Source organism: Phyllostomus hastatus, unplaced genomic scaffold (genome assembly GCF_019186645.2).
Source record: "Phyllostomus hastatus isolate PE091 unplaced genomic scaffold, TTU_PhHast_1.1 phas_contig_58, whole genome shotgun sequence".
Lineage (NCBI taxonomy): Eukaryota > Metazoa > Chordata > Mammalia > Chiroptera > Phyllostomidae > Phyllostomus > Phyllostomus hastatus.
This window is the reverse complement of record NW_025333916.1, coordinates 59,611,417-59,639,330: the sequence shown is the minus strand read 5'-3', so window position 1 is coordinate 59,639,330 and position 27,914 is coordinate 59,611,417. Positions and strand designations below refer to the sequence as shown.

The following is a 27,914-nucleotide window of genomic DNA, read 5'->3' as shown; positions in this document are numbered from 1 at the left end:
CAGGCCTGCTTGCTCACACCTCACGGCAGGTGGCTCTTGGCAGGTTCTCAGAGCAAACTTAAGACACAAACCAGGGGCAGCTGTGGGGAGAGGGGACTGAGAAATGGAAGACACGATCACACTGTCCGGGCAGGCAAAGACAAAGTGGGGGGCGGGGGTGGTCCGCAGACACGCCCGGCACTGACTTGGGAAAGCAACAAGAGGCAGTCCGACGCCTTCCGAATGCCAGACCCAGACTTGACCCTGACCTTGGGGAAAGCCGACACCGTGCCCCCCTCTAAGCTAAACTGTTGACCAAGGGGCGAGGGTGGCGGGTGCTCGCCAACGAAAAGCTACCCGGAAAAAGACCGAGCCGGCCCCACCCCGCCGCAGGGGCCCGAGGACGTCACCGACGCGCGGCCGAGCCTCCAGCCCGCCTCCCCCCCCTCCCCGCCCCCCGCGCACCTTCCTTTCCCTCTTCCCCGGGACGCGACGGTTGCCCGCACCCTCCCGGACGCTCTCGCCCGCTCCAGCCGCCGCTCCCGCCGGGCCCCAACATGGCGCCTCTCGGACTGCTCCGCTCCTGGCCGCGGCTCCGCGCCTCCGCGCGCGGCCTCCCCGGCCCCCGGTCCAAGGTAAAGTGCGCGTGAGGACAGCCCGAGTGCAGCCGCCTCTGCTCCTCCGCGGCCGCCCGCCCTCTCCGGCCGGGGAGTGGCGCCCTGGCGCCGATCCTGGGCACCGGGATGCTCCGACGCCTTGCTGACCCCGCTGCTCCTTTCGGATCGCTGCGGCGGCTCGGTTCTCCGTCCGCTCTGCGAAGCGGGGACACGAGGCCGGGAAGCGCGAGAGAGGCTGGGAAGGGATGAGAAGGCGCCGGGGGGGGGGGGGGGCCCGGCCGCCGCCCGGGTGGGGTGCAGCGCAGAGGGGAAGGGTGCCGGCGGCGGCGGGGAGATCTGTGCCCGGCTCTGCGGGTCTCGAGGCGCGGAACCCAGGGCCGACTTGGCTGCCGTTGGCGGGACCTGCCCGCCAAGGGGGCGGATGCCGGGCGCGGAGCGGGTTGCGGAGCCGAGCCCTCCTTCCTGCCCTATAAGGCTGTGCCGCGGGCGTGGTGGGAAGGGGAACCCGGATTGGAGCTCCGGTCTGGGGCGTCTGTCGTGTCCGGCGTCCCTTCTGATCCCCCCCCCCCCAAAGGGATCCTGATAAGAGAATTTCCCTCTTCAAAACCCTTTATAATCCTCGTTCCGCCGTTAGTGCCAACTCTCCTCCGAGTGGTGTTCCGCGTCCTCGGGGAGATTGTGGGTTGTTGTGGGGTTTTGCAGCAGGCTCTGACCCCGCCTGGAAGCCCCCCACCCCGTCAGGTGGCGTTCCTGTCCCGAGTCCTCGGACGCGAGAACTGGATCCAGGCGCTGGTCCAGGAGGATGGCTTACCTCCGCTACGTTTTGACCGTGGGAGCCTCATTCTAGGACGGGAAATGAAAAGTGATGCTTTTACTTAATAGCTCCCAGAATAATAGTTCTCAGCTTGAAAGCTCGCCTTGCACGCGGCGCTTACGAACTGAGAACTCCTGGCCCTGGCCCGCCCCACGGCTCTCCCCTTTCCCGAATCCAGTTATCTGACAATAACTGAAGAGGGGCACCTTAGGCACGTGCCAGGGGGTGAATTCGGATTGGAACACTTTACTCCTAAGTGCTTCTTAGGAAACATTTTGATCATTGCAGATAGCTTTGGCTACGTAAGCGTTATTAAGAGGGAACTTGACCTACAGTCAGATTGCTGCGAGTGCTTGCCACTAATGCAAACCCTTAGGCCAAGGTCAATAACATTCTCTCTTTTGGCAGTTACTTATTTACCTAAGTGTAATTTACTCATTTTCTCACCTTCAGGTGTATCATTAAGCTACAGATCATAGGTTTCTGTTGTATGACATTGAACGTTTCTATCACATTCAAACTCTCACCTTCAGGTTTGATGGTCATACTCCAACCTGACTCCTTTCCAGGGTTCCTCCAGTGCTAGACACTTAGCGAAATCCTTACCTTCTACTTCAGTTAAATTATAACACTGGTGTGTTTGTTTAACTTCAAATATGTACAAGTGTGCTCTGAGCCAGATGTCAGTTTCATTTTGTCAAGGACACTGCTGTATACCTCATTCCCCGTGTCTCTCATCCACCTTGCACGCGACCCTGCACAGACTGGAAACTCTACACGTGTTTACCGCATTGTTGAGAGTACCCAGTGAGCACACATAAGTAGCAACCTGGAGAATTTTTCTGCTAAACCCAAGCAGGAGGTAAAAGGAGATAGTGTTTTTTTTTTTTTTTTAATGGTAGGCAAGTCTCTCAAGCTTGAGCATGCATCTGAATTACTGGAGGCTTTATCCAATAGTCCACCCCAGAGCTTCTGATTGACTTGCTCCTGAGTAGGGCCTGGTAGTTTGCATTACTAACGGTTCCCAGGCAGATGTTACAGCTGCTGGTCTGAGGACTGCACTTTCAGAACCACCTGCATGAGCTTAGGTTAGAGAAGACGATCTGAAGGTATCTTCCTTCCTCCACTTCTGTTTCAGAGGGAGCACATAGTACTTTTCCATGGAAATTATTATGGAAAAAAATTGCCATTAACACTTTAGCTACTTCTCTTCCATGAACCTCTTTTCCCAGATCTTTCTCCAACCCCAGACTCCCTGACTTGCAGTCTTTCTAGTCCAGTTCACTGGTCCCCTCCATGTGGACGTCAGCCAGCACTACAAACTCTTTCTGACTCAGAAAGAACCAGCCACAACATGGCTTTTTCCCCTCTCTTGTTTTGTTCTCATTGTGGTTAACAGACAAGCATCCACCCAGTGTGAAAGCCTGGAAGTATTCTCTCCTCTTCCTTCTCTACCTCTGGTTGATCACTTGTGCCACATGTAATAATTTTCTAATTATTTACTATTAGCCATACTAGTTTGTAAGTTTCATCAGAGCAGGGAGTATGCTTGCATGTTTTTTTCTTTGTTGTTGTTTTTTAAAGATTTTATTTATTTATTTTTAGAGAGGGAAGGGAGGGAGATAGAGAAAGAGAAACATCAATGTGCGGTTGCTGAGGGTTATGGCTTGCAACCCAGGCATGTACCCTGGCTGGAAATCGAACTTGCGACACTTTGGTTCGCAGCCTGCACTCAATCCACTGAGCTATGCCAGCCAGAGCATGTTTTTTGTTTGTTTGTTTGTTTGTCTGTTTGTTTTGCACCATCCCCAGGATTTACTTTATTTGCTAAAGATGGATATTTTGAATAAGTGGATGGATGAATGAAACAGTGAGTTCCCCTGCCACTTTCCTGATGCAGACTTTCACAGGATAGTTGTGACATCTGTTTCTAAAGCTTCCCGGTTCCTTCCTCATTGAGACATGAAGCGGAAACTCTTGAATGTGGCCTTGAAGGCCTTGTACCACCTGCCTCAGTCCCGCTCGCCAGCCTGCTCTTCCTGAGCCTCTCTCTCCGTGGGACCTGGTTTTGCAGGTCCCTGAATGCACTGAGCCTTTCACCTCTCTGTCCCTTCACTCAGGCGGCTGCCCCTTGCCGGAGCCCCTGTCTCAGTCGTGATCCAGGCGTTGGAGACCCCCGCAAGCTCTCTGATGCACGGGGCAGGACGCATCTCTCCATCCGTGCTCCCTCAGAGGGTCTGTCGGGCACTGCACCACCAGCCTTGGAGTAGAACAGGGAGGCCCCCCCCGCCCCAGAAGAAAGTATGCCATGGCTCGGGAGACTTGCCTGGTGGCAGGAACTCCCTGGGAGCCCCTTATGATTCATTCATGTCGTTAGTGCCTCATTGGTAGCGTTTAGTGTACAATGAACGTTTCACCTGGGGCACGCTGGTTCGGCGCTGCACAGCTGAGGGGAAGAAGAGTTTGTACCCCCCCCCCCCCCAATATGCCTTGTTGGGGCACCGATAGATTATTTTAGTCTGGTATTTTCAAGGAAGGACTCAGGAGAAGACTTTGACCTTCTCCCTAACTGCCTGAAAGAATTTAGATGGAGGGCCTGCTCCAGGAAGGGCAATATCATCATCACACAGAGCTGTAACAGACCTAGTATGTGATAGGCAGGAACCCGGCCAGGCCAGCTTGGTCAGAGTCCTCTGTGTGTCTCATTGCGTGAAGGAAGGAATTGCCTTCCTTCCCTCTGAAGTCCCTCCCCCCGCCACACCGCTTTAGCTCAGGTTAGCCTGTAAGTCTCAACTGCCTGTTTTTCCCTTGGGTCCCATATTCTCTCCTCATGGAACCCCCATGTGGATAGGATGAATTTGGTCATTGTCTCCCATCCTTCTGTCTCATGTCAATGTCATTAGCAGACCGGCAGCCAGAAGAACTGAAAAGGGTGGAAGGAAAATTACTTTTTTTCCCCTCGCACAGTGAGAGCACCTCCCCTTTGCAGAGTCCTCCCCTTGGCAGAGGCCGTGCTGGTCCTCACAGGCCTGTGAGTGTGTGCCCCCCCCCCCCCCGCCGCATCACTGCCTGTTCCCTCTGATACAGTTCACCTCGCCTCTCTGCACATGGCTGATCCTCCCCACGTGTTTGTCAGACTTTTGATATTTCATTAAGATGACAAGGTAAATATCACCTGGGTGTACACTTCCATATCATGAAGATAAAATTTACTTAAAAATGAAAAAGCAGTATGCGTTTTGGGTTTTCCCTGCAAGATCTTCAAGACGCAGTACATTTTCATGAAGCACTGGAGTACTGAATGACAGGAACAGGAGAAATTTAGGTGCAGGAGACAATGGTTAGCGAGGAAGGGGATTCTGGGTTGGGAAGGCATGTGATGCGACCTGGGCTGGACAGTGGAATCAGAGCTCAAAGGTTAAGTGTAAGCATTTGAAGCAGAGGGTATTTGTAGACAAAGTTTAACTTATGGAAATGACTTTACAAGGAGAAAGGGATTAAACGGAAAAAAATCTTGCACTGTAAGAATTTTGATTATTTAACTACCTCTCCGGTACTGAACCATGGTACTTGTGCTCCCTAATAGCAATAGCAGAAATAGTGGTAGTAGTGAAACAGAAATTTGCAGAAGCCAGAGAGGGGACAAACAAAATGAAATAGGTTCTGCGAACGTAAAGGAAGACCTCAGTGGGGGAGGGGGGAAGTTATCGCCAGAATAAGTAGATGTAGAAGCTGAACAAATCATTTCCCTTCACTCCATTAGGTAACCTCTGCACGCTTGAAGGTTATTTGTTTCCTTAGCAGATGGTGCTTGGATCTTTTCATATCCTTGTTTCAGCATTTAAAATATGTTAGAGAGTAGAGGTCAGTGTGAGAGGAGTTGAGAGCTCCTCTCTGAGCTCAGTTCTCTAAGGGAAAAAGGCGGACGGATATTATTAGAGACACACACCCCCACCGTAATCTTAGAAGGTGTTGGCAGCACACACGCCTCCACTGCGGAGGCAGGGGGTGTGGCCCATCTGCCACTCCACCGGTCTCTCGGTCAACAGATGTCAGATGTCAATATGACTCCTGCATAATGTCAACAAGGACTGCCAACTGAATGTATGAAAACTAGGGGGGGAAAAAAAAACAAAGTCGAGTGCCTGTAAATTCTTCATTACCTTGACAGCCCTTCCCAAATTCACCGGAAACATGAGTCCGCTTTTATTGCTTTAAAGCTTTTGAAGTACTTTTTTTGGGGGGGGAGGGGCGGTGGGTTGGGCAAGCTCCTCAACTATCTCTGACTGTGCCGAAAGCTCTGGCCATCCACTGGGAGAAAGCACGGGAGTCCCTGCCTCGTCTGTGTTGTGGGCTTCGTGCATCCTCATGAATCTGAAGAGCTCCCTGGGTCTCTAGGGGAAGCGAGTTTTCTTCTGACTTCCTCTCTGCAGGACGCACGGTTCTCGGTCTGTGGACTAATAGTTCAGGGCGACGTCACCCCCAGAGGACTCAGGTGTAGGCAGATTCTTTCATTCCCTTCCTCCAGCGCTGCTAAGGCCCCGACTCTTCACTCGTAGCTGGAGAGTCACAGCAGACTGCTTCGTGAGAAAAGAGGACGCTCTTAAAGGGCTGTTGTGTGGAAACAGTAAAATGGAAGTGGAAGAGCGAGGCGTACGTTGTGGTGGGAGACCCCTGAGACAGGAGGCCCCCACCTGGGGTCTGGTCTGCTCTGAAAGCGTTGGGTAAATTACAAGGTCTTTCTAAGCTTCCAGAACTTGGCCTGTAGGATGAGTTGGTGGGATTAGATCTCTCTGTGTTTTTCTTTTCCTGTTTCTAGAAGACGTCCTCAACCTTAGTGTACTCTCTAAATTGACCTGTCTATTTAGGCCCCACACTTTTAATCTCCAAGGTTAAAAATACCTTTGTGCACATGCGTGTATTTAAAACAGAATCCAGTAAGTCCCTGCAAGATAGGAAAGAGAAGAAAGCCCTTTCCTTTCTTTCTCTGCTTCCACTTATTCCCCCGGGTTTGGGCGGCATGCCCGGTCTACCGCCGTCCTTACCCGACCTTGACCGAGGTTGACGTTTACACGGACAAAGTCACCTGTGTAACCTCTGCCAGTCTCACGGACTTTCAGTATAGTGCCCTTAAAGAGGCTTTCGTGCTGATTGGCACTGTTTCTAAGTGGAGTCCTTAGAGGGAGAATGATGGAAATGCTTTTATGCGATTAGCTTCGACCCCTGTGTGAGAGGCTGAGGGGGTGGACTGCGGAGGGGACAGTGTATCCGGACTCGGGGCATTCTCTCTGCTCCTTCTTCTTAGGTCGAATCTATGATGGGAATAAAGGAGAGACTATAGAGATTATATATGTGCGTGTACACACACACATATGTGTATATATATATATAAAGAAATGTTAAGTATGATTGATTGCTTACAACATAATGACTTCCTAATTTTTCCTGTCCATTTTGTGGATGAAGTATAAAGATGGAAACAGTTTAAAACTCTTTGTGAAAGCTCTCTGGGTAACAGTAATTCTAGCTATGCCTCCCTTGCAGTTAATACTGCTTTTTGTTTTGTTTTGTTTTGCTTTGTTTTTCTGTAAGGTGGCTCTAGTAGTGCTCGGTTGTCTTGAACTTCATTGGAAACAGTTTTGTTAGATTGTATTGTGACAGCTGTCCTGTCAGCGTGCATTTCAAAGAAACTTATCAGAATTGGTGGATTTTTTTTGTATTGCCATTTTATTGAAGATGGAAGAAAATAGGCAACATTTCTGGCATATTACACTTTGTTATTTAAAGAAAGGTAAAAATGCAATGGAAATGCAAAAAAAAAAAGATTTCTGCAGTGTATGGAGGAGGTGCTGTGACTGACGGAACGTGTCAGAAGTGTCTTGTGAAGTTTCACGCTGGAGATTTCTCGCTGGACGATGCTCCACGGTTGGGTAGAGCAGTTGAAGTTGGTAGTGATCAAATCAAGACAGAGAGCAACGAACTTGTACCATGTGGGACACAGCCGACACACTCAGGATAGCCAAATCAATGCAGTTATTGGTGAAAATGAAAAATGTGTCTTTTATTTTACAGAAAAAACTAAACAGACTTTTTGGCCAACCCAGTAGTTGGCTACTTTTCAACAGCATCCAGAAACCCCAAGCCCTGTAGGCGGATGAGTCATTTTTCGAGCTGTTCTTTACTTGTTCTTTTAGGAGGCGTTCTGTTACCCCAGACTGGATTGGACACAGTTGTGTAGTATTTGTACTGGTCATGCTGTGCTTAATTTCCCCGAGAGCAGAAATCTTGTCTTAATGCTTATCAGACTGGAGTAAAGAACACAATAGTTGGCATGGAGTCTGTTCTCAGTACGTAATTATTCGTTGATTAAATGGAAGGTTAGATTACTATGAGAAGTTGATGCTCAATGTTACCATTATTCATTTTTTTAATCATCACCTGAGGATGTGTGACTATGTTTCATTGATTTTTTTAAGGGAGGGAGGGAAAGAGAGAGGGAGAGAGGGAGAGAGAGAGAGAGAGAAACACAAACACTGATGTGAGAGAAATATCAATTGGTTGCCTCCCGAACATACCCCGACTGGGGATCGAACCCACAACTTTGTGGTGCATGGGACGACCCTCCAACCAACTGAGCCACTCAGCCAGGGCATGATGGCACCATTATTGGGAATTTGAGTGCTAGTATACGGGCGGTCCACTTTTGGGTGGCCCCAGATAGAATTTCCTTGTATATCGTAGCAGACGTAGATCATTGGGGTCTCAGTTCTAATCTGTGGCTAGCGTGTGTCCATCCCACTCCGAAGGCGAACTGCTCCCAGCCCTGCTCCTTCCAAGCGGGACACAGTGAAGTCGTCCTTGTGTGTGTAAGAATTGAATGAATTGCTATGCATGTAAAGACAAGACGTAGCTCCAAATGATAATTCACTAAGAAGTGTTCTCTGACGTTCCAGGGATGGGTTTGCTACTTCTCCACCAGCACACGTCGCCATACCCAGTTTTACACAGATCCCGTGGAGGCTGTGAAAGACATCCCGGACGGCGCCAAGATCCTGGTTGGTGGTGAGCAGTACTGCTGGTTTCTCTTTTTATGGTGACACCCTGATGTTTTTAGCCAAGCCGGGAAAGCATAGTAGCAAAGTTATGTAGATTCGAAAGATGCCATCAGAGAAAGACAAGTACCATATTGTACTGGTATGTGGTGAACCTGACGAACAGACTGAACCAGCAAGCACAACAGAGACAGACTCAGAGAGAGAGAGCAGGGTGACAGCTGAGGGGAGGGGAGGGGCTGGAGGGTTTGAGCAAAAAGGGGAAAGGACTCGTGGGTGTGGACAACGCTGTGGAGCTTAGGGTTGGGGGGGGCACGTGTAATGGACTAAATGATAATGGACGGAATACAATAAAAAAAGAGATGGCCAATTATTAGTTATTATTTGTTCATTTTATTTTATTCACTTTTTACCTATTTAGTACCTATTATTTTTTCCATCAATGTCCCCTTCTTGAAACTTTAGCAAAGCTTAGAACTTTGCGTTTTTCTTTTTCATTCATTTTGTGCTTCTTTTTTATGATTTTGGAAACCTGAAGCTTCAAATGGGGATGTCTTACTAGCAGCTTTACAAAAAGCCCTCAGTTTGGGGGAATTCCATTTTACTTAGAACGTTTGCGTTGATCTCATTGGCCCATATCTGGCCACTGCTTTTGTTTGCCTCATTTTATGAGCGAGAGAGCACTAAACATCTAACTGTTACTGATCCCCCAAGTTCAAGGGCCTCTTTTGTTTGGAATATCATTTAGAACTATAGTCTCATTAAACTTGCTGCCTGACTCTTACACATTTCTTTGGGTTTCTAGGCTTTGGCCATAGGAATCAAGGCTGATTTTTAGAGCTGCCCTTCCTTCCTCCCTCCCTCCCTTCCTCCCTTCCCTCCCTTCCCTCCCTCCCTCCTTCCTTCCTTCTTTTCCTCTTTCCTTCTTCCTTCCCTCCCTCCCTCCTTCCCTCCCTCCTTCTTTCCCTCTTTCCTTCCTCCTTCCCTCCCTTCCTCCCCCCTTCCTTCCTTCCCTCCTTCCTTCCTTCCTTCCCTCCCTCCCTCCCTCCCTCCTTCCTTCTTTTCCTCTTTCCTTCTTCCTTCCCTCCCTTCCCCCTTCCCTTCCTTCCTTCCTCTGATCAGTCATTGAGTGTCCTTTTCAACACAATACTATTTGAAAATTGTGGAAAATGTAAAGAAATGAAAGTCATTAGCCTAGGCTTCCAATTCTGCAGAATATACTGAGACATGTCAAACAAACAGGCTCGAGAAAGCGGCTGTCCTGGCGTTACGTATAAAGCCAGGCAGTAATCGGTATGTAGTTCGGTGCAAGGAGGAGGATGTGTAGCCGCCCTGCTGACACATTGCACTGGGCTTGATGCTTCTGAATCAAGGACTTGAGGGTGGCGTCTGGTGCTGCGTGTTGGTGTCAAACGTTTGGGCGCAGCTTTATGACCATTGACTGAGTGGCTGAGCTACATCTGCATTTTGCATAGTCGGTCTAATAATGTGCTTTCTACATTTTCCTTTTCACCGCAAGAGAAGAACACACACATTTCCCTGCAACGACGTCGCTCTCTTCACACGCTGTTTATTTTTTGGCTGATTTAGGTTTCGGGTTATGCGGAATTCCGGAGAACCTGATCGGAGCTCTGCTGAAGACCGGGGTCCGGGGGCTCACGGCGGTCAGCAACAACGCGGGGTCAGTGCGTTCGGGCGCGCGTGGTTGGGAAGAGACGGGAATCCTCCGTGATAGTTAAACAAAGTCCGGCAGTGAAACGGGAGTCCTCCCTGCTGTCAGAGCAATGGGCTCGCACGTCAAAAGATCGTGTTGAGCAAGCTCAGGAGTGGTGGCTACAATTTATTCAGATACTTTGGGTGCCGTACTTCATAATCATAAGTAAAGGAGACTTGCACGATTTTATATCTTAATCTGATGTGCTTTTATTTTAACTTCAACTAGATCATTAGAGTTAACATATCTATATTTTAAATGGGATCCTGCAGTTAAAAATTTAGAGACTTCCTTTATGTTGTATGTTATTATATAGACTATTACATGTAAAGACAGGTGGGTACCAATTTAAAATCTGTTTCAAGTCTTTCTGTTGACTGTGCATCCCTCTGGATGGTATGTACGGAACACCACTCACCACTGAAAAGGTTGCTCGTCTTGGTAGACGGAGAACAGGCATCCAGCCCTTAAGACGGTAGGATCGCATCAAAATGTCAACAATACACAATAACATTTCAATAATGAATGACATGTGCATTAAGCTATGTTTAGGCAGGAAGGAAAAGCTATTTTTATACACAGTGACAAACTATCAGCTCTCTGTCAATAATGAAAGACTAAAGATGTCAAAAATTTTTTTTTTAATTTTTATTTTAATTGTTGTTCAAGCACAATTTTCTATCTTTTACTCTCAGCCCAGCCCGCCCACCCAGAGATGTCAAAAATTTTTTAAAAATTAACTTCATTGGCAGTTTAGCCTATTGTCAAAAATGCAACTTAGAATAAACAGCACAGGTTATTTAGGATACAAAATTGGTCCTACCTTTTTGCTCATTTTTCCTTTGCTGGGTTTATTTATGCCATTATTTTTATCTGGAAGTTTCTCCTACCTCTTCTCTTTGTATCCACATCTTTCCCACTTTTTTCAGAGTTCAACTCAAGTTACATATCTTCCTTCATTGGTCTTGCCCCTTTCTGAGTTGCCTTGGAGACTCTTAGCCTTTCTTGTATCCTGAATTGTATTTACTCTGTCCGCTACATGGTACAGGCTGCTGCTGTCACTTATAGTACTTTTCTGTTCCCTGCTTGTTAGCCCGCGGGTCTCAGAGTCACTGAAGGTCAGAGCTGGACAGGACGGCAGAGGTCAGCGGTTCCCATTCCCACATTGCACAGGGGAAACTCGTCTGTCCATAGAGAAGTGACTTATCCACGGTCACTTAATATTTCTTCAACCCATCCAGTGCCCTCTGAGCTGACTTTATATTTATTCAAAATACTTCTGACGATCAGTACTTTTGGGTTTTCCAAATAGCTCAGTGCTCGCCAGGGATGGTGTGATACACAGATTCCTGCTGCAGAGGTGGCACGGACAACCTGTGGCACTTCGTGGGACACAGGGAGGCACTGTGCGCGCCTGCATGGGCAGCTGGTTCTCTTAATGAGGGGGTTCGCCCCCAGGGGTCTGCAGGAGTGGCTCGCGAGTCAGATCAGTGAGGAAAACGTAGCATTGCTTCGCTGGAGAACCAGCGACATGGTTGGACATGTTGGGTGAATGGAGAGAACTCGGAATTAGAGGTAATAAATACTTTTTCATCTAGAAAAAGGCTCTTGTAATGGAAAGATCTGCCTGACTTGGAAGTCCTGATTGGAATTCCAGGAAGCTCAGGACTCCTGATTGTTCTGCTTCTTGGTGTGGTTTAATGGTCAGGAAGAGCTGTGGCCACGAGGAACCACTAGCTTGGTGTGGAGTTGTAGCTCTTCATCCAGAACAGACAGACCCCCTCAGCATCCCTCAGAGAAACCAGCACTTCCATGGGGATCGATGAGGAAGAATCGAGCATGTGCGTTGCATTGATTTTTGGAAGATGTTAACATATGAATTATATGTATGAACCAACATTTCTCAACACTGTGTATTAGCCAATTAAACCACAGATCCAAGAACAGAATGGCTGTGTTAGGTCAGTCATGTTCTTTTCCTCACAACAAGAGTGTTTTTAGATTCTAGTTCTTTTTTTTTTTTTTGTAAGATTTTACTTATTTATTTTTAGAGAGGGAAGGGAAGGAGAGAGAGAAAGAGAGAGAGAAACATCAATGTGTGGTTGCTGGGGGTCATGGCCTACAACCCAGGCACGTATCCTGACTGGGAATCGAACCTGCAACACTTTGGTTCGCAGCCCGTGCTCAATCCACTGAGCTACGCCAGCCAGGGCTTAGATTCTAGTTCTTGAAGGTGGGGATTTAGACAACTCCAGGGGCAGCCTCACCCACATATGGGAAATCAGTAAGCATTATGTGGCAGTGTATGAGGTCTGTCCAGAAAGTATCCAGCCATGTACTATGAAAAACAGAGACGTGTTGAAGAAGAAACAAGATACAAGAAACATTCATTGTACACAGGACAATGACATCTCAGTCCCCTTTAGAGTAGGCACCAGGGACCTCACACAGTTCTCCCAAATGCCAGCAGCCGTCCCGTCATATTTTCCTGAATCTCATCGATGGTCTGAAATCTCTTCCCTTTCAAAGGCGATTTTAGTTTGGGGAAAAGCCAGAAGTCACAGGGCACCAAATCTGGGCTGTAGGGGGTCTGAGTTACCTGGGTGACCTGATGTTTCACCAGAAAACTCTGCACCAGACACGGTGCATGAGTGAGCATGCTGTCGTGATGAAGCTGCCAGTCACCAGGTGCCCATAGCTGTGGCCTTCCGAATCATCCCAATATTTTTCGCAGAGGAATGTTCAAGTTTAATGCAAAATCTGATGTGGATTTGTTGCTCCACTCGCTCAGTCATTTTGAATGTGACAGCCACGCAGTATATGTGCTCACTGAAGAGCATCTACTGCCCCCACTGAGCAGTACAGTGAAATCGTCACTGTTCACGCACGAGCATCCCAGTCCGCTCCCCTTGGCTGCCAGGTTGCACCGATGCAGACCATTGTCGTTATAGTAACAGTGGCTGGACTTTTCCCAGACAGACGTGGTATGTACCTGTACTTGTGGTTACCGTCCTCTCACCTGTGCGTAGGACTGTCCTAATCAGCTGCAGGCATTTCTGTGAGGGCCCACTCTAAGTAAAATTTCTGGTTTTGCACCAATGATTTTGAAGCAGAAGGTAAAGACAAGTAAGTGGCCCCTTCGCTGTTCCCATTTCTCTTTTGTTGAGGTGACTGCATCTCTGTGGGGCTCTGGAGGGCCCCGTGGACAGATCTAGGCCACCTTGGCTGACTGGGAGCTTCTCCCAAGACCTGGTTATGTTGTCTGGGCGGGGTACCACTTCCTGGGGTATGTATTTGAACTCGTCTGCTCGGCTCCTAGAAGATTTCACTTTTCCCGTAGGACTATGTCATAAATTAACCGTATGTCTTAGTACAGCACTTTTTTCCTTTTAATCTCTTAACATTATCAGAGTAAATATAAATTGTGTAGCTGACATTTATTTATGTCTAAAGTAAGAGTAAACAAGGAATGCAGTTTGGTAAATGGTTCCAACTTGATTCTTATTAGACTCCTTTTGAGCAGAATAGCCAATTAATGAGATTTCAGAAGATGAAAAGGAGTTTCATAAATATTTGCAGAACATCGATATCTTCCATGAAATACTTTTTGCCTTAAAGAGATACATTAGTGTATCTCTTTAGATACACTAATTACATTAATTAAAGAGATACATTAGTGTATCTCTTTAATTAATTCTCAGGTTTAGACTTCTTTAACCACTGAGATGTTTGAAACCTGAGTTTGTCGTGCTGCAGGAAACAGGTTAAATCTTCCTTTTGTTAGATATCCAGACAAAACGCTGGTTACTACCGGCAAGCCAGGTAATCGCTTTGAAAGTTCATCAGAATTAGCTCGATTCTCCAAGCTGCAAAATGCTTCCGTACACGTTTCTCCGTGAAAACTGTTATGTTCCTCATCCGCAAAAGATTGCATATGTCTGTCTTTTATGGTGCAAAGACCTTGCCTTTTCCCGTTTGTGTCATCATGGGCGAGGGAGACCCGTATCAGCTGCCGCCCAGCCTCTCCGAGGCCTGCACACCAGCTGTGCACCCGGCCAGGTGGTGACCTGGGCTGGACGCCGTATCTAGTGCTCAGTTGGTGTGCCCGGTGCTAGTCCAGAAACAAAGTAAAGAAAAAAAGAAGAAAAAAAAAACCCCAAAACAAATACATGTTGTTACCAGAGCCAAGATCAACAAATACAGAGAGGTCATCTCCAAACAGAGCCAAGTTCAAGTGTGTCATAGGTTGAAAAGCCAAACAGAGACCCGTGAAAAAGCAGTTAGAAAACTTCCCGGGTCAGTGAACGATGTGGAATTGTGTGCTTGGAGGGGGTTGCAGAGGTGTAACACCACGGAAGGGAGACAGACCGTACCCACCGTGCGGGGCGGTTTCCCTGCTAGGGGTGTGATGGCGACAGGACTCCGGAGGGTGCGCCGGCACCCTCACGCTGGGTAGTTGAGGGAAGCTCACCCATGCAAAGGAATGGTCAGGACTCAGGGGAAGCAGCGTGAGTACTGGGCCTCGGAGTTAGTGACAGGACCCCCAGCCCCGAGCCTGGTGGAGTGACGGAGGGAACGGTCAGCACCGGGAAGACAGCCTTGGAGAGGGGCTGCCCAGTGCGCTGCAGCTTGGGGGGGCGGGGGGGGGACCAGGAATGTGCATCCTGACATTCTTCTCTTGCCCCTGAGCCTCCGGGTGGTGCCTCCCACAGACTGACGCCGCCCGAAGCCACAGGGCGAGGGAGCCCGTGGTTCAGTCCACGCAGGTCCATGCAGCCTAGCCATCCTGGGCACGGGGCCGGCGGGGTGGATGTGGGGGCTGGGGGGACCAACAGAGAATATTCCACCTAAAGATGTGATGATTTTCATGAGGAGCCAGTGCGGAGGGGCGGCTGCAGTCGAGCAGTAAGTGCATTTGCCCCGTGTTAGCACGTGTTTATCTAGTGCCCTCTGTGCCTGCACGTGTGTCCGGGTGCTCGGGCGCCACAGTGAACCCAACGGGGCCAGGTCTCTGCCTTGGTGGGCCTCACATCCCGATGGGGAGAGGCGGGCAGTACGTGGTAAACCTAACACAGTAAGTAAACCTGCAGTGTGGTAGGAGGTTAAAGTGCTGTGCAAAGAAGACCTAGAGCAAAGGGGGTTGGGAGCGTGAAGGTGGGGGGCAGCTTCGGCAGAAGTGGGGGTGGCCCAGGCGGGGCTTGTGGGGCAGGAGCAGCTGACCAGAGACTTGCAGCAAGTGAGGGGGTGAGCCGTGCAGAGATCTCGGGGGAGAGTTTGGAGACACAAAGGCCAGTGTGGAGTCCCCCAGGCAGGATGCCTGGTGCCTTTTTTTTTTTTTTTTTGAACATGATTCTTTTTCTAAATTGAATTTATTGGGGTGACCTTGGTTCATGAAATCACCTAGGTTTCAGGGGTACGATTCTATAATGCAGTATAATGGTGCATTGTATTGTGTGTTCACCACCCCAAGTCACACCTCCTTCCATTTTACCAGCCCCCTCTGCACCCCCTTTGCAGGAGGCCAGCGAAGGTGGAGCGAGAAGCAAGTGGGAGTGAGGTTGGAGGAGTCTTAACCAGACTTCCCAGCACGGGGGGCCTTGCAGGCCACCCGGAGACCAGTGCTCTGACTCTGAACACGCGAATACCATCACAGAGTTTGAGCGAGGCGTTTCATTTTACGCCCGTAGCTCTGGCAGTCATTTGTGAGCAGGTCCTAGGGGCCAGGAGTCGCAGCTGGGAAGGTTACCGCCGCGTCCAGGTAAGAGCTGGCGCAGGGCACAGAGGAGGGGAAGAGAAAGGCCCAGCTTCTGGGTGGATGTCGAGGCTAGAGCCTGGATGTCCTGATGGTGTGTGAAAGAGAGGTCCAAGGTCACCCCCTTAGTTCTGTGCTGAAGACCTGCAAGGATGGGGCTGCCGTCAGGTGAGATGGAGCAGGCTGCAGGGGGAGCTGCGTGCGAGGGGAGAGGATTGTTCACGTGGAGAAGGGAGAGTGTACCTCGGTGTTAACTAGGAGGAGGCCAAAAGCAAGCCCCAGCAGCAGGCACCACGTGTACGGAAGTGGAGGGGAGCAACTGGTTTCCAGGAGACCCGACACAGTCTTGAGTGTTTGGAGCCCTCTAGTGGACAAGTGGTGTATGACTAATCTTCAGGGGATTCACCCCGTACTGCAACAAGCACGGTTGAAAATACTTGTTAGTGAGGCTCCAGATTTGTTGACACAGGTGAGAATAAATCACGTGGCCGTTTTTTATACCCACAGGGTGGGGGTGGAAGTGCTACCAGGTTCGGCATTGGAAGGCTAGGAGGATGAAAGAAGTCCGGAAGGAGGAGGTTGACGGTTCCGGTTCCCTGGCTTGCTTGCTTGGAAGCATTCAGGGGTCAGGGCTGCGTGGGGAGGTTGGGCGCTGGGAAACGCTGCGCCCCAGAACCTGCAAAGGGCCAGTGGGGCGGGCGTGGCCGCCCGTGCGTGTGAGGCCTGTGGGGGTGCAGTGAGGAGTGAGGGCGGCAGAAAGGGTTGCCAGGAGAACCGCGGTGCTCGGTGGTACCGGGCACCGCCCTCCCCGCCTGCCCAGGCAAGCACGTGGCCGGCTCCGGCGGTCATTAAGCGTATGTTCTTCCACCACTTTCCATGGCCAGAGCCGGAATTCTGGAGTGCGTCTTCCCCTACGTCGTGGGTGGGGTGGGGCAGGGGTTCTTAGGAATGAGTTCCCCTGAATTGACCCTTCTCCCTTCCCACCGTTGCTGCTGTGTAGGTCAGACCCTCGTTGTTGCTCGTTGGGACCCTTTCCAGCCTCTCACCTCATCTCCTTGCCTCTCCTCCCTGGGCCTCTCCCAGGAATTGGAGATCCTGATCGTTTCTGCTTAGTCATTCACAGGCTCACTCCATCCCTCGGGGCGAGAAGCCCTCCTTGCTCGGCGTGGCTTCAAGCGGGAGCACAACCCGGCCCGCCTGTCGCGCCATCGTCCCCCTTTCAGAGCTGCCGCCCTGCCTCGTTCCCTCACGCCCTCCACACCTCTGCTGTGCTCCCGAAGACGTTTTCCCCTGAGAGTCCCTTGGTGTTGCCCCCCGCCCCCCAGCCTTTTTCTGTCTGTTTCCCCCTGGGCTCTGGGATCTTCAGCATTCTCGTCGCATCTCACGCAGACCCCTCCCAGCACAGCCCTCGCTCCGTCGCCATTGCAGGTTTGCGCGTCTTTCTCTGCCCTGAGCTCAGAGCTGCGCCCCCCCCCCACCGCCAGCCCTGGGGTGGCCCCCCAGCCCTGGGGTGCAGGAGGAGCTCTGTAAACGACTGGAGGGTGAGTGAGGGGTGTATAGAGGTTGCAGACTTCCCAGGGGCGGAGCCACCAACACCGAAGGAATTAGGAGGGAGAGTTCATACATGAAGACTGTGTTTCCAGGACATACTCTGGCCTTCGTCACTCTGGCATTTCTGTCTTTCAAAAAACCTTATTGAACCACAGAGTACCAGAAAAGGGGGCACATCCGAGGTGTGCAGATCGGTGGGTGCTTACAGGCTGCGCACCCACGGAACCAACACGCAGGTAGAGAAACGCAGTGTGGCCGGTACCCCACAAGAGGGCCCTTTCCGGTCGATATCCTCTCCACTCGCAGGGTTAACCGTGGCCCTCGCTTCTGATCTCACCCATTGCGCTCGTCTGACTTGGAGCTTAGTAGGAGAGGAGTAGTTCAGTGGGGACTGTGCCCTGTGTCTTTGGCTCCACATTTTGTCTGCCGGTCATCCATCGTTGCCGGGGGTTGTCGGTAACGCATTCTCATCGTCGTCCGACGTTCCGTTTTGTGGCTACACTGCCATTTGTTTATCTGTCTTGCGGTGGATGGGCATTCGGGAAGCTTCAGTTTGGGGCCATAACGAGTAGCGCCGCTACGAATATTCTTGCACGTGTCCTCCGGTGAACGTCGGTGTGTGTTCCTCTTGGGTGCAGACCACGGGGCAGAGGCACTGACTCGCGGCGTGTGAAACGCACAGCAGTGCTGCTAATGGTTTGCCCAAGGTGTTCGTATCGGTTTCCATTCCCACCAGTGCATGTGAGAGTTCTGCTGGTTCCCCAGCCGTGGCAACACTCGGTATTGCCTTCTTTTTTACTCAGCTGTTTTGTTTGTACTTGTAGCAATGCCTCGCTGTGGTTTTCACTGTTTTTCTTCTTAAAATATTTGATAGTTGCATAGCTTCCGTTCAAGCATTCCTTATTGTCTTAGAAATGCTTTTTCTATCTAGTTGGTTAAAGTTTGTTTGAGCCTCTTGAGGGGCACAGATGGGTAAGGTGACTAAAAATGGAAAAGCACTCTGTCAGTTGTTGATTTGTCTCGCCACATGGACTTCGCTTGAAATTTGAGCCGCATTTTGCTTTGAAAAGAAAGGCACAAACTTAGAGACCTTTGCCTAATGGAGAAAGCCGACACTACCTGCACCGTTTTAGAGAATAACTTGAACTTCAACATCAGTCGACATCTCAAACCATAGTATATGTAACTTAGATACAGAGTTATTCTTGTTACCTGTATGTTTTCACTGGTCTGTGATTAATTTCCTTTTTTTTGTTTGTTGTTAAAAATGTTTAAGTGTTTCAATCTTCTTGAGCAGAGTATCTGTGACATAGGGAAAATATTGCTAGTTACTCATAAGTAGGTCCATATTTCAAGAGTCTGCTGTTTTCTCTTTAAATAAGAGAATGCCCCTGACCTCCTTCTCAGACAGAAAGAGGTTCTCCATCCACACCTGCCTCTGGGGTCCGGGCAGGGTGGGGCCGAGGTGCCGCCTCTGCAGCACAGGGCGCAACCACCCATCGCTTTGCTCATCTAACCCGGGGTCACCCTGGAGCAGTGGGAAGAACGGAAGGGATGAAGTTCAATCCCAGGAAGGAAGTGGGTTTGAGTGCTACTGGCTGTGTCACTTGCCACGTTGTTGGGGGGAAAAGTCACTTAAATATTTTGAGCTTCAGTTTCCTTAGCTGTAAAATAAGACAAGAGTAGTCACCTTGTAGTGCTCCGTGGGTGGCCGGGGACTGCGAGGGAATGCGGGCGCAATGCCTCCTGGGTAGGACCCCTTTGAGCACAAGGTCAAGGTTTTGAACGGAGGTCGTGTTCGCGTTCTGCCGGATGCGCCTTTAACGGGAAGCCGCTTGCGTTTCCCTGCAGGGTTGACAACTTCGGCCTGGGCCTCCTCCTCCAGACGAAGCAGATAAAACGCATGATCTCCTCGTACGTGGGAGAAAATGCGGAATTTGAGCGGCAGTACTTGTCTGGTGAATTGGAAGTGGAGCTGACACCTCAGGTAAGAAAATTCTCTCTCAGTTTAAAATTTATCTCCTTCTCCCCAGACGTGTCTTTGTGCAGGACAGGTAAGGCAGAGAGAACGCTGTTTTGTAGGTCACACCTGCCCTTTCCTGGAGTCTAGCTGATATTTTCTGTTGCTACGCAACAGAAGAAGGAGGTATTTCTAATAAAAATACCCAGGCTACGGGATACGTTTTCAAGTATAATGTGAATTATGTTTTCATGTAAATTGTGCTGGAGGCGTGCATGCAAACGGACTCGCTGGAATGTGTGAGGATTATCCTCCAAGTCAACCGCAGGAACCGCAGAACCGGCCATTTGTGTGGAATCTGGGCTTGTGGAGACGGGTCAGGACAGCGAGTCCTTGCGTGCAGAACCGATTGCCCCCGAGTCAGCGGGGTCTGGCCCCGCCCCCAGGGCCGTGTCACTGCAAAGCAGGCAGCCGCGGTGGTTCACCCGGCAGGTTCCCGTTTCCCACGCCGTCTCTGCGAACGAGGTTCCGCACCTGTCTTTGGGTGAGCGTGGCACTGAAGCATCTGCCACAGAGGGGAGAGAGTTTTCTGCAGGTGTTTGTGTAAAACAAGGGTCTGCAGGTTGCATCTTCCATATTTTTTTATTGTAAAAAATTTTTTTTAAAGATTTCATTTATTTTTAGAGAGGGAAGAGAGAGAAACATCAATGTGCGGTTGCTGGGGGGCCGTGGCCTGCAACCCAGGCATATGCCCTGACTGGGAATCGAACCTGCGATGCTTTGGTTCACAGCCGGAGCTCAATCCACTGAGCTACGGGAGCCAGGGCTCGCATCTTCCATAGTGACGTGGGTCCCGAAACCGAGCCCTCCACTCCGCTTTACTTTTGTTAACAAAACATATTGTCACCCCCGACTTCACCAACTTGGTAATGATGTGACGTGGCAGCATGTCACACAGAAAAAGCTCCCAGGAATCCAGTCACAGCGCGGGCTTGACCAGAGCGAGCCTGCCTGGGGGGCTGCTCTTTCTCCCTGGGGCGTCCCCGGGTCCCTGACCGCTCCACGCGGCCACACTGCGGCCGTGGCACCTTTGCCTGTCCACTGCACCGCACCGCAGAGAGGCAGCGACTGGTTTAAATGAACCTTCTAAGCACGGAGAGTTTGTGAAACGCACCGATGGACCCGCTGGGTTCCGTTCAGAGCAGTAACCGTCTGGAGAGCGGGCGCGGTGCCCCAACGCTTCTGTGTCCCCGAGAGAAGTGTGCTCACTGCCCCTCCCCCGGGCCTCCCTTGCTCCCCCGCAGGGCACGCTTGCAGAGCGGATTCGCGCCGGCGGGGCCGGGGTGCCTGCGTTTTACACCAGCACTGGCTATGGGACCCTGGTGCAGGAAGGAGGCGCGCCCATCAAGTACAACAAGGACGGCAGCGTGGCCATCGCCAGCAAACCCAGGGAGGTAAGGAGCGCCGTCATCTGGGCGCCTCTGCTGCGCGGGGCTCTGGTGGCTCGTGGGGGAAGTAAGCGTGGAGTCCCCTCCGTGTGAGAACAAACACCGCCATCCATGAATGTCACTGTGTCAGGGAACACTTCCAGCCAAAGCTGAGCGCCTGCTAGTGATTGGAACCTCATGGAGAAACCAGAATAAGTGCATGATAAGAAACTGGAACCCGCATGAGATGTGCGAGTTAAGGTTAGGTATGGGAACTAATTTGGGAGGTAGATTTTTACCGGTGGAGGAGCCTTTGTAATCGCTGGTTATGCTTAGGTGGAGCGCAGAGTGGCTGTGTGATAGATGCACGATGTTATTGTTGCGCAGAACTCTCCTGTGATTGGCAGGCAAGAAAAAAAAAGGCCGAGGAAATCGCAAGTCTGTGTGCAATGTGGAAAACGGGGGACACTTGTAACTATGTAGTAGGATGAAGGGAGGCCTCCCACGGCCTCCTTCCTTCTGCGCGCCGGACACGCGTGGGTGCACTCTGTGCTTGGTAACTTCACGCACACGTTAGAGAAGAAGAGAACTCTAGATATTTGAAGTAACTCCAGTTTGAGCCAATTCTTAAACTTAAACACAGGCTGATCTGTTGTTACTGTGGTCTTAGAATCTCTCCCTTCTCCCTGCCCACATGGCTTAAGAAGTTAACTCGGGTCGCAGAAATGCCCAGCCCGTCTCTAGGGAGGAGGAGACTCAGGCCGTGGGGGGTGGGGTGGGGGTCCCTTACCGCCTTCCTGCTCATGGAGGGGTCAGCGCTGCCCCTGCTCTCGAGGGGAGGTGAAAGGTCACTGAACAGGGCCCCTGCTGTCTGTGAGCAGAGCCCGTCCCCTGGAGCTTTGCCTTTCTGCTTGGGGTGACCTGGACGGACTCAGCTTTCGCTAACATTTCTGACATTCTGTCTCGCTTCTTTCTTTACTGCCTCATTAAGTTCAAAAAGTTCTTGACCAAGTACATGACAGGAGTCTCATCCTCAAAACGGATCTTAGGAGTACAGGTGAAGATGCCCAGAAAAATTGGGCTCATACTTTGAGAGCTTGTGGGTGTTCACTCACCCTGGGAAAACACAGGATGGACCAGGCTCTGTCCAGAGCACCTGGGTTCACTTGTTTCCGGAGTCGGGTGCGTGAATTTAGTCGTTTTGTAATTTTGTCTGGACCCCCCTAGGAGTGTGACAAGTCATTTCTTGAAGCAACCCTTGTTAGTTCTTTACTTCCCTTGCTCATCGTAGGAAGTGAGTGATTCCTTCAGTCAGTGGTATTTGCGGGGCTCCTGCTCTTTCCCAGGCGCTGGTCTCAGTGTGGTGGGAGAGGGCGGTCTGGAGACCCAGCCCCCGAAGTGGAGGAACTGGACAGGGAGTGGAGAGAGACACACGCACGTTCTGAAAGTGCCGTGAAGAGGAAACAAGCCGGGCTGGGCGGAGAGTGGCCACTGGCCAGGGAGGTGGTGCTTCGGGTTGGGTTCCGGGAAAGCTCGCCCTGAACCGTGGAGGTGACACTTGGCAGAGACCTGAATGGAACAGGAGGGTGAGCTGGGCAGAGTTCATAGGGCCGTGACCTACGCGGAAGGAGGAAGGTCGAGGCCCTGAGGCGGGCTTGCCCTGTGTGTGGAACAGCAGGGTGGTGACACTGGAACGGAGCGGGCGAGGCAGAGAGCAGCAGGACCGGAGGTTGAAGAGGGGCAGGAGCCAGATCTCAGGAGTTCAGAGGCTGGTGAGCGGTGGGCAGAAAGTTGGAGGGGGTGGCGTGGTCCGAGTTACATTTAGGCAAGTTGCCGCTGTCAGGAGGGGAGGGTGTTTTCTCTCCCTCCACCCCCAGGGGCCAAGAGCAGCAGCCGTGGAAGTGGTGGAGAGGCTGTTGCATTAGTCCAGGTGGGAGTGTAACGTGGTACCCGTGGGACCTGTGAGGAGTCGTCGGAGCTGGGATTTATAGTGGGGGTGGCCGTAAGAAAAGACAAGACCCCGAATGCCGCTCATTGAGACGGGCTGAGACTGGGGCAGTCAAAGGGCTTGGCAGAGACGTGGTGCATTTAAGACATCATTCCGTCTCCAAGACGGGTGGGTGCTCCGCGGTCTCCAGCTCGGGGAGCGTCCAGAGCTGGGGTGGGAGCTTCGGAGGCAGCAGCGTTAGTGTGTAAGTCTCTGGGGCTAGGAGTGGCTAGGGCAGGGGTGTCAAACTCACTTCCCCCGGGGGCCATCTCAGCCTCGAGGTCACCTTCAAGGGGCCAAAGGTGATTTTAGGACTGTACGAACCTAACTACTCCTTAACTAGGGGCAAGGAGCTCGGCGCCAGGTAGAAACAAGGTGCCATACTGCTGAAAACTAGGCGGAGGGCCTGATTCAGCCCGAGGGCCTTGTGTTTGCCACCTGTGCGCTGGGGGGAAAGCAGAGAGAGAGAGCACCTGTTCTGCGCCTCCAAAGGCAGGGAAGAGGCCTTGAAGGAGCAGGAGCGAAGAATGGAAAAGTGTCTAGTGAGTGAGACGGGAACCCGGGGCGTCCCGTGACTGGATAGATGGGAAACTTTGCACGGGAGGGGGTGGCGTGGCCAGAGGTGTGCAGGGCGTGGGGGGGAGTCCCCGGAAGTGCCCGTCGGATTTGGAAGCGTAGAAGTCTTCGGTAACTTCAGGGATGGTATTTCTACAGCAGAGGATTTCTTGGGAGCGTGGAAAGTCGCTTGGAGTGGGTCCGAGGAAGGACTGAGGGGAAGCTGAGACAGTGTAGTGCACAGCTCTTTCCCGAGAGTGCGGTTGCTAGTTTGGCAAAACCAGTTCCCTCGTTTTTTAAATTTTAGAACCATAGCTAAAACCAACCGCGAGTGTATATATCTGTCAGGAGATTATGTAGTTAGAATTAAAAAAAAAAACTTTTTTATCTTTTACTTTTCCTTGGGTTAGCATGTATGTAGATCTATATGTAGTTTTCTAGATCTGTATGTGAAATGCTCTGAATGTGAACACTGCCACTGATGTTTGCAGGGACGACTCTTAAACATAAGGTTCTTCAAAAAACTATGTATTGATGGGCAGCTTATGAATATCTTTTATATAATTTGTCTTAGTTCACATTCATAACATTCTCATGCATCAGTGACTCCGTAAATTGATTAATTCTTTTAGCAGGAAGGTGGGATAATGTCTTTAAGGAGGCTGCTGTTTCAGAAAGGATTTCAGTTTTAAACCGAGGTCAAAGAAGTTCATGTACCCAGACTTGCTCCTGACGCTTCCCAAAAGCGCACGCAGTTCGCCCACTAGGGGGCGCAGTGGGAATGGGAATGGAGTTCTGCCTTTCCCGGCTCCCGACCTGTGCAGTGAGGGATGGAGCCCACCTTGACGTTGTTGGCAATGACGCGGTGTGGTTTGGCTGTACGCTTCTCTTCTCCACCTCTCCCCTTCACTCACAGTAGGACCACAGGCGGTAAAGGTGCACAAATCAATAGCTTTCCATCAGACCAGAAATGACAGAAGAGGAGTAATAGAATAAAATATAACATTCATAGTAGCATCAGAAACCGTGACGTATACCTGTGACGAAACCTAAAAAATATATCTAAAGCTTTTGGGGTGAAAGTTACAAAACTATCGAGAGAGGTAAAAGGAGACTTCAAAAAATATTATGCTTATATTTTTTAATATATTTACTAAATACATTAAGTATATTAAATATAAATTTATAATATATGTAATAATATAATAAATATAATGTAATACATAATATAAACTTAATGCATTAAATATATTAGATGTGCATTAATATGCTTATATTTTTAATATAAGCATAATACGTGGTTATATTTTTAATATAAGCATAATACATGGTTATGTATGGGTGGGAAGATGCAGCATGTCAGTTCTCTCCAAATTCATCTGCAGATTCTAGGAACCCAATGAAAATCTCAACAGGTGGTTATAGGTTAATTAGGAGAAATGAACGGACTTTTATAACTATTTCATTCATGAAACAACACCTTGGTCCCTTCACGAAAATACATAGTTTTTTCCTGGGGTACAGGGCAAGAGGGACTGCAGGCAAACCACACATACGAGGAATAAAACGAATACTGGCAAACACCGTCCACACCTCAGTTCCTCGGACTGGCCAGGCTCTCACTCGTCACTGAGCCTTTGCACATGCTGTTCCCTCGGCTCCCCCTTCCAGCACTTGGGCACAGTCCCAGTGGCCTCCTCCTGGAGGTCTCCCTTCAGACTCTCTTCCCTCTGAGAAACCTGTCCTGACTAAGCTCTCGCCTGGAGTAGCCGCCTCCGTCAGAGCACCTGTCATGGCCACACAGGAACTGCGCAAAGACCTGACCGTGTCCTTTCCATCTCCCACAGGTGAGAGAGTTCAACGGCCAACACTTCATTCTGGAGGAAGCCATCACGGGGGACTTTGCCTTGGTGAAGGCCTGGAAGGCGGACCGTGCAGGGAACGTAATCTTCAGGTAGGGTGACGGGTTGAAAACACATTAATGGGATGCATTTCAGCCACTCGATGGCTCCTAAATGATACATGGGTGTCTATCTTCATGTGTTTGGTATTTAAAACTTTATTTTAAAATGGCTTAAAATCAAACATCCCCACATGCACGTGTGTGTGAGTGTGTGTGTGAACAGTGCTTTGGGGAGTCTGTTCTGATTGGTTGATGTCTGCATTGTTCTGCTTGTTAACTATTTGAATCTATATACTGTTGCATTTAGTCACGTATAAATTATGTTTTCCCCTGTAAATTTTAGTCATCAAGACCAGTTATAATATTGACATGCTTTGAAAACCTGAGAAAAGTACACAGTTATATTTAATTTTGATGTTGCAATTGGGTTGGCCAAAAAGTCCATTTGGTTGTTTCCGTAAGAAGGTTCAAGTAGCACTTAATTGCCTTGAGCGTCATTCGAAACAATTTTGTTAGATTGCATCGTGACAGCTGTTATATCAGCTTGCATTAAAAAAAATCCCAGGAAAATTGGTGAATTTTTGGGTAGCCATCTTAACATTGAAGATGGAAGAAAATAAGCAACACTTTTGGCATATTATGTTTTATTATTTCAAGAAAGGTAAAAACACAACTGAAACACAAAAAGAGATTTGTGCAAGGTATGCAGAAGGTGCTGTGACCGATAGAATGTATCAAAAGTGGTTTGTGAAGTTTCATGCTGGAGATTTCCCACTGGACGATGTTCCATGGTTGGGTAGACCATTTGAAGTTGATAGCGATCAAATCAAGACAGAGCAATGAACTTGTACCATGTGGGACACAGCCGGCACACTCAAAACAGCCAAATCAATGCAGTTATTGGTGAAAATGAAAAATGTGTCTTTTGTTATATGGAAAAAACTAAGCAGACTTTTTGAGTAACCCAATATTTACATGTATTGTCTTAAAATGTGTAAGTTACTTTAATATTCAGGAAAGGTATTGCTAATACTTAATACTTATTAAATTAAGGTCAGGTTTTTTTCAGTCCAATTGGAGTCCACCCAATATTTACATGCATTGTCTTAAAATGTGTAAGTTACTTTAATATTCGGGAAAGGTATTGCTAATGCTTATTTAGGTCAGGTTTTTTTCCTGTCCGATTGGAGTCTACTAGGAAATGCTCATAAAGGTTTTGTCTGCAAAGCTGTTTAACCTTAATAATGCTGACTTTTCATTCTCATTAATTGGATAGCTAAAGATATAATCCATAGGCTTAAGAGATTTTAACACCTTTTGATCACCCTAAGCTTGCTTAATGCCAAGTATTTAATATTTTGGATTTATAAATTACATAGTTGTCTTTTAAAATTATACCATAATTTAAAATACACATAAAGTTTTCAGAATAAGACTTTCAAAATGTTTGGTATTAAAAACTTCACCTATTAGGTGACAGAAATTATTTTTTCTCACCATATTGTCATTAACTACTTTTAGTAGTTTGGAGATTTTTACCTTTGCCAAATGCATTTTTGCGCAAACACAATTCAAGTCTCAGTGGCCATTCTCATGTTGTTTTGTTCATTTCTGAAGAACTTAAGATTAAGATTAATACTACATTTGGTTTCTTGAATTCAACTCGTTTTTGGAATGACAGCTAGTTTTGGCAGTTACAGAGGACATTTTGCTTCATATCTACTGTACTTGGCACTTTGGTGTAATGTTTGCCAAGCTGAGTGAGTTGCTGTTTAAAAAAAGAATAATGAGCCCTGGCTGGCATAGCTCAGTGGATTGAGCTCAGGCTGAGAATCAAAGGGTCGCCAGTTCGATTCCCAGTCAGGGCACGTGCCTGGGTTGCAGGCCAGGTCCCCAGTAGGGGGCGTGTGAGAGGCAACCACACATTGATATTTCTCTCCCTCTCTTTCTCCCTCCCTTCCCCTCTCTAAAAATAAATAAATGAAATCTTAAAAAAGAATAATGAAATTGTGTGGTAGCAAAGGTAGATGGATTATTTAAAGTATTTCCGCCAGCCAACCCTGTGCCCCGTTGCCTGGCTCCGGTGTCTGAAGACTGCACGAGGGCCGTTACCGTAAGCACGGACTTCGTGCCTGTGGTTCAAATAGACACGGAGCTCTGGTGGGAAATGAGTGCGTTTACCACCAATGGTCAGGTAACCTAGGTCCTTAAGACCCTGACGCCTAGGATGACCTTCACGTTTAGTGGGACGACTGGCACAGAGGTGTGTCCAGGCCACCGTTACCCGGGAGAGCCCTGCCAGCCCTGCTTCTGGCTGCCCTGCCCGGGAGCTCTTGAGGCTGGACCCTCAGGCGGAATCCGGCCGGATGTGTGACAGCTGGCAAGGGCTCCTCTCTCGGGCACACCTGCCCTTGCACCTGTCCTCGCACCTGTCCTCGGGTCCGAGTGAAATAAACGCTGGCGGCTTCAAAGTGCTGGAAACTTACTTCCCTTCACCAAAGAAACTTTGCCCTTAATTCACACTCTCAGAAACAAAAAATATATTTAAATTTTTATGATTAGAGGAAGTGCATCAATTTAGTAACTTGGGAATGCCAAAGCGT

The 27,914-nt window shown here is 49.4% G+C and overlaps 1 protein-coding gene across 1 annotated transcript in view; it reads left to right on the top strand.

Moving 5' to 3' along the window:
- The first annotated feature begins 429 nt into the window (after positions 1-429).
- OXCT1 (3-oxoacid CoA-transferase 1) overlaps positions 430-27,914 on the top strand; it is a 125,737-nt gene continuing 98,252 nt past the window's right edge. The window contains exons 1-6 of the mRNA XM_045847765.1: positions 430-614; positions 8,364-8,472; positions 10,053-10,143; positions 19,331-19,466; positions 20,744-20,893; positions 25,256-25,362. Coding sequence (XP_045703721.1) covers positions 537-614; positions 8,364-8,472; positions 10,053-10,143; positions 19,331-19,466; positions 20,744-20,893; positions 25,256-25,362 — 671 coding nt within the window. The 5' untranslated portion in view covers positions 430-536. The remainder of the gene's footprint in view (positions 615-8,363; positions 8,473-10,052; positions 10,144-19,330; positions 19,467-20,743; positions 20,894-25,255; positions 25,363-27,914) is intronic.